At 48.5% G+C, this 6,000-nt stretch overlaps 1 protein-coding gene across 1 annotated transcript in view; it reads left to right on the top strand.

Annotated features, from left to right (window-relative positions):
- Positions 1–4,026: 4,026 nt before the first annotated feature.
- Slc9a3 (solute carrier family 9 member A3) overlaps positions 4,027–6,000 on the top strand; it is a 45,113-nt gene continuing 43,139 nt past the window's right edge. Inside the window, exon 1 of the mRNA XM_038323869.1 lies at positions 4,027–4,234. Coding sequence (XP_038179797.1) covers positions 4,027–4,234 — 208 coding nt within the window. The remainder of the gene's footprint in view (positions 4,235–6,000) is intronic.

Here is a 6,000-nt window from a genome sequence, read left to right as displayed (position 1 = left end):
TTCCAGACTGCACAAAGACACAGTCTTGAGCAGGGAGTGTCAAACGCACTAATAGGCAGACCCAAAAGCATGTTGCTCATTTGTTTATAAGAAATGCAGTTTGCAATTGTATACTAGCAACCAAAAAATAAATAAATAAAAAGTAACAATAACTCTACCTTGAGTGGTGATTTGGGTTTTGGTTTCTGGAAGAGCTCTCAGGTAGACCTCTTTAAACTCTAAGTCCTTGGCACCCAGAGGACACCTTCAATACAGGCCAGGGCAGCTCTGTAATGAACCCTTCTTCCTCCAAGCATCTTCTACTCCCAAGGTGCCTACTCCTGTAGGCAGTGTGTAAAAGGTTTTCAAACCTCTTGAATATAGACTGAAAAGTAATGTTTTGTCTTTCATGTATTGTCAACAAACAAGAAGATTTGCAATTAGTCGCTTTATGCAAAAGTTTTCATGAACCATGCAAATGAGCTTCATAATCAGAAGTTAATGTGTCAAACGAGATGATGCCCACTTTCAATTCCTTAATTTTGAGGCTCAGGTATTTGTGGATTTGTTAGCCCTTCTTGGACTGCTTTTCAATATCTTTGAGCCCAGTTTAATCATGGGTCCTCTAGGCCTGTACAGGAAAATGCCTAAGAGTTCCAGAAGGTTTAGGCCTCAGGAAGGCTACACATGCCAATCTGAGGGAGGAAGTAATCTGCGGCTATCAAATAACCCCAGGTGTCACTGTTTATACAGTTTTCCAAATGCTGGTACTTGTGGAATGGCTTAGTCTTTCTAAAACCACAGCCTTGCAGAAGAAAAGCAGGCCATGAGAGCTGCCCCCAGCCCACTGACGATGATCATATATCTATCATGACAGTTTTTTCCATGGCTGCCGGACATGGCCACTGCCTCACTCCTCTCAGTCCCGAGAGTGTGGGAACACTCATTGCTGGAACCTTCTAACAAGCCTGAGACATACGTACATTCATTCCTAAGCGTCCCCAAGCCCGGCCATATAGCCAAGCTCACCTGAGCAATGAGTGGTGGATTATGAGGGTACCTTGCTCTTATCTGTGACATTGCAGGGGCTCCTTGTTTTCTCTCCCCCCAGTGGATGCACTTTCCTCTTTCTTAGATGGCTTGTAGTGTAAGTGACACATCACACTACACATCACACATTTTGAGTTCTCATACGTGCATTGTAATGCCATTCAGTTTTCTGTTTAAACTGTGTAGACTTTTGGCTGCAGGCTAACAGGAAAGGCAGGTGTAGATAAAATCCTTGGAGGGTAATTGGACGTCATGGACACACTATTGTCATGGGATCTGGCTTTCCCATGTAACAAGGACAGCATCCAGAAAGCATGCTCCACCTTGGGCTTTGTCCAGGAACATCCGAACTTCTAGCTTTCCTCCGGGACAGGAGGCTGGGAATGTGACTGGGAACAGCAGGTTCAGTTTGACCATATGAACTGGGAGCAGTTCCAGAAACTCACCATACAAGATGCCCAAGCAAGCACCAAGATTGCAAGTCTGGTGGCCAATTACAAAGCTGTGATGTCCCATTCTATTCCAGGCCCTGTGATTGGTCCAGTCCAACTACCCAGCCTCTGCCCCAACACTCATCACCTACCACTCAACCTTTCCAGCATGTCATGCAAGCCAACACCCATCAGCATTACACATGGAGACAGAAAACTAAAGTCTTCTGGAAGCCCTGACCCGTGTGCTTAGATGCTAGAAGGTAGCCCTGCCTTCCTGGGTCCAAACACCAATCACTCACTCAGTATTCCATACATGCTACTGTAGACCAGACACTATTCCAAGTCCAGGGAATCAACCATACCACTGCTGCAGCCCTTCACTGATGAAGCAGACATTCCACAGAGAGGACAGACAGCCCATAGATATAAGGTCCAGCAACTGATGACTGAGCTAAGCTGAGGAACAGAGCTGGCAGGGAGTCAGGAGCCCAGTATCAAAACACTAAACACTAGAGCAAGACCTGAGGGAGCCAGGTAGTGAGCACGGGGAGGGACATCTAGAGCCTCAGAGAAGGGTGTTACCTACCTGGGCAGTAGGGGAGGGGGCATCAGCAAGGTACGATGGTCTGAGGATGGATTGAATCCAGGGAGAACTGGACCTATCCTCTGGGTTGGGTATTCCAACAGGAGGTCCTAAAGGATGTCTGGAGATTCTAGGGTGTCTAGCCAAGGGCTTCCAAGGCTGCTTGAGTATGATTGGAAAAGGAGCTGCCAGGGACTGGGGTGAAAGGGTAGGCTTTGGAGGGCAGAATGGATTTGGAAAGTCAGCTCTCATGGGGAGCTAAGATATATAAGTGAATACCTAGATTGCAACCCTTATCTGGGAGGGATTCTAACACCTGTGGGCAGAAATGACCTAGGGGAAGACGGGCGTGTGCACTGTGGTCACAGGCCACTGTAAGGACTGCTGTCATGTAGGAGTGGACTCCCAGGCCGCAATACACAGGATTTAGATGTTGATAAGCACTGGATTGTGTTACAGAGTGTAAATTGGTTGGCCACAAGGGCTGGAGGCACAGTATCTGTAGCCTGAAAACTCTACTCAGGTGAAGTTGGGCTTCTTGATTGTGACACAGCAAGAATTGTAGAGAAAGGTAGTGTGAAACAAAGAGTTTTTAAAAGATTGTAACAGATTTGGCATAGGGGTTCACAGAAAGGATTTTAGAGAAAAGGACAGTATATGTGTAAATGGCAGTGTATGCATATGGGTATGGACTTCTCAGGAGCCGCTTTGAGACTGTATTTACAGTAGCCATGTATAAAATTTTGGTGGTGAGTTCTGAAGTTATATCTTGAAGGGCTACTAAGATATTTTTTTTCCTAAATTAGATTGTGGGGAGGGTCCTAATTTGCACTAAGTAGGGTTACAGTTGAAAAAGTAAAACCGTGGATCTCGAGGATTGTGCAAGGGGGTTAAGACATGGTTATTTGTTGTGTTTGTTTGAGTCAGGGTCTCATGTATCCCAAACTGGCCTTAAATTTGCTACACAGTCAAGGCTTGCTTTGAACTACTTCTTCCGCCTCCCGAATGCTGATATTACAGCCATGCAGTACCACACTGACTATGATAATTTCTTCCTCTATTTTTTTCTCCTGTAAACAAATATATAACCGTATTGTGAGAGTCCCAGAAAACTGCAGGTTTATATCTGAGAAATGGATTAAAGTCAAATATGTTTAGTTAGGCATTACACATGATTCACTGCCATTTTAACATTATTTTCATACATATCTCCATATAAAAGGAATATTGTCTCTGTGTATGCAAAGTTCACAGCAATTTTAAACTGTGATGGAATTCTTGACTTTCACTTGGTCAGAAGCTTGAGGATACTCAAGTGAGAAATCCCTTTCCTGTCCTATGTCTCCTTCGTTTTCTCTGTCTTTCTATACTGCCTCAAGTTTACTCAGATGGCATGATGTGCTACCCAATGACTCCAGGTTCTCAATGAAGAAAGAGGGGCATCGCTGGCTGTGTGTATATAATAGGGTGTAGCGAACCGCGAAACTAGGGAAAACATCCAGCTGCTGAGGTGGTCAAGGTAGGAGAAGCAGGTCCCATTTATCAGGTAGAGTCGGCAGTGACCTGTCTGGCCTCACGCTGCGCTCTGCCCGGAGGGAAGCAGTTGTCAGTGGGCTGGGTGCTGCTCGACCTTGGGGGCGAGCGACCTCAAGGACCTCGAAATCCACAGGTCCTGGCTGCTAGCTCAGGAGTACGCAGTACCCTGAGAGCCCAGATTTCCAGGCAGGGGCCCAAGCGACTGGGTGGGTGTGAGCAGGGCCGGCGTGAGTGCCTCTAAGGCTGAACTATTTGCGTTCACGTGTGCGCAGCGGGGGCGGGAAAGCCCCGCCCTGGCGCGGGAGGGGGCAGCGGGATTAAAGGCCACCCCGGCTGTCGGGGGACCTGACTGTTGCCAGCTCCCGGATCGCGCTGAGCGCCGGGACAGAGAACGCAGGGACTCACCACGGTATGCGTGTTGGCTCCAAAAGCTGAGCAGCCGCAATGTGGCATCCGGCTCTGGGACCAGGCTGGAAGCCGCTGCTGGCGCTGGCGGTGGCGCTGACACTGACCAGCCTGCGAGGGGCGACGGCCTCTGAGGCGGAACCCAGCGCAGATGAGAGCTTCCAGGTGGTCACCTTCAAATGGCACCACGTCCAGGATCCATACATCATCGCGCTTTGGATCCTCGTGGCCAGTTTGGCCAAAATCGGTAAGCGGCCCGGGGTTTTATGGATCACAGTATCCCAAGACTGAATCTTAGTCATGCCCTTAGAGTCTGTACCACCTGTCTTTGCCTAGAATTTATTCCTTTCTGAGGAAGAGGCACATCCAGGGAGAGTTGGTGCCGGTGTTGGTTGGAGAAGCACACCCGAAGGCATCATACGCTGGTCCTACAGGGCAGGTGTTACCCACAGTCGCGGGCTGATAGCGACTGCTCTGCCCAAATCCTTTTCTAGTTAGCTGCCCTGCTGGGTACCTTGGGGCTTGGTATTGCACTGAGTGTAAGTGGCACCGACATGAAGTCTCATTCCAGACAGTAGAAATAAATAAATTAATACGCTTTATTGCTGTTGTTGTTTGAGACAGCATTTCAATAAATATTTTTTGATTAAATCCAGGGAAACTCATGACCCCTTGTCTGGAGAGGAGGACGGTGCTCCTCTCCCAGCTGACTCAGTGAATCTGGGAAGTGGGATTGAAAAAGTTCCTGGCAGGGAGAGAGGAAGGTCAGATCTCTTAAAAATTTTAGGAGGATCAAAGCTTCAGTATCTTTCTGGAGGGGGTGAGGATGTGGTCTCTGTGAAATTTACTAGACCCCTGTGTGAGGAGAGCAAGAACAGATGCAGAGACCCTAGCCTGCCAGTTTCCTTTGGGGTTCTGGAATAGAAGAGGCAGAAAAAGCCCCTCCTGGGAGGAAGCATGCCTCTTTAGCCGTACAAAGGAGGGGTGAGCTGTGGAGAGAACATTTAGAGAGCTCAGACTCAGAGCACCTATTTAGTGAAGGTGGCTGTTTCTTCCTCCTCCTCCTCCTCTTCTCCATCTTCGTCTTCTTCTTCCAGTACTTCTTGCTGCCTCCTCTTCCTGTCTATTTAGCCTGTGGATCTAGCATTGGTTGTCCTCACAGACACTGTCTGATTGGGTTTTTCAGTAAGGTCTGTGCTGTCTGCTGCTGTGACTGGACAGTACTGACTTTATCATACAGGCTGTCCAGGGAAGGCCAGGGAGGTCCCCAGGAGGCCCTTTCAACAAGCTCACCTGCTTCTCCGTGGGCTGCAGCATCCCAGTCTGTGTACTTTCTGTGTTATCTCTGTACCCTGGAGTATAGATTTGGAGCTTAGTGTTTCAGCTCAGCAGCAGCCAGGTTTTTCTGCAACGCTTTGTACTAGGCTAGCACACTGACTAAGGCACAGCCTGGCCCCTAAGGTCTATAGTTCTGCAGGTCTTCTAGGGGACATGAACTTCCCCCAAAGGGCTGGCCACCATTAAGAGGATCACTAGTGGACAGGCAGCTCTGCAGAAGGACGTCTCTGTCTTAAGTAGCCTAGTGGGCCCAGGTGTTCCCTGTTATTCAATTTTACCTCACTCCGGACTTACAGAACTTACAGAGTCGGCCCTTCTCAGGTCTCCAAGGCTGAGTGGCTCTCAACAATCTTTCCAAGTACCCCCACCAATCCTGCTTTGTCCTCCAACATCCTTCCCTGCTTAAACCTGCAGGTGTTGGCCCTTGCTGGCCCACTCCCTGCCCTGACTGCAAGTCACCAGCATGTTCAGTCAAGAATATGGCACTGGGGTTTTACCATGGAGTTTCCTCAGATATAACTGCACTCCAGGTAGCAGACATCTCTGCACCTTTAAGACTCAATCGGTCCACAAGACCCTCTCCTCTAAGGGCTAAAGCCTCTGCCCCAAGTCCCATCCCTTTCTATCCCAACAATAGGCAGTTGCAGCAAACATTCACCAGTACTAGCTCTTGGA

The sequence above is a fragment of the Arvicola amphibius genome, chromosome 3, assembly GCF_903992535.2.
Source record: "Arvicola amphibius chromosome 3, mArvAmp1.2, whole genome shotgun sequence".
Lineage (NCBI taxonomy): Eukaryota > Metazoa > Chordata > Mammalia > Rodentia > Cricetidae > Arvicola > Arvicola amphibius.
This window is presented reverse-complemented; position numbering and strand designations above follow the sequence as displayed.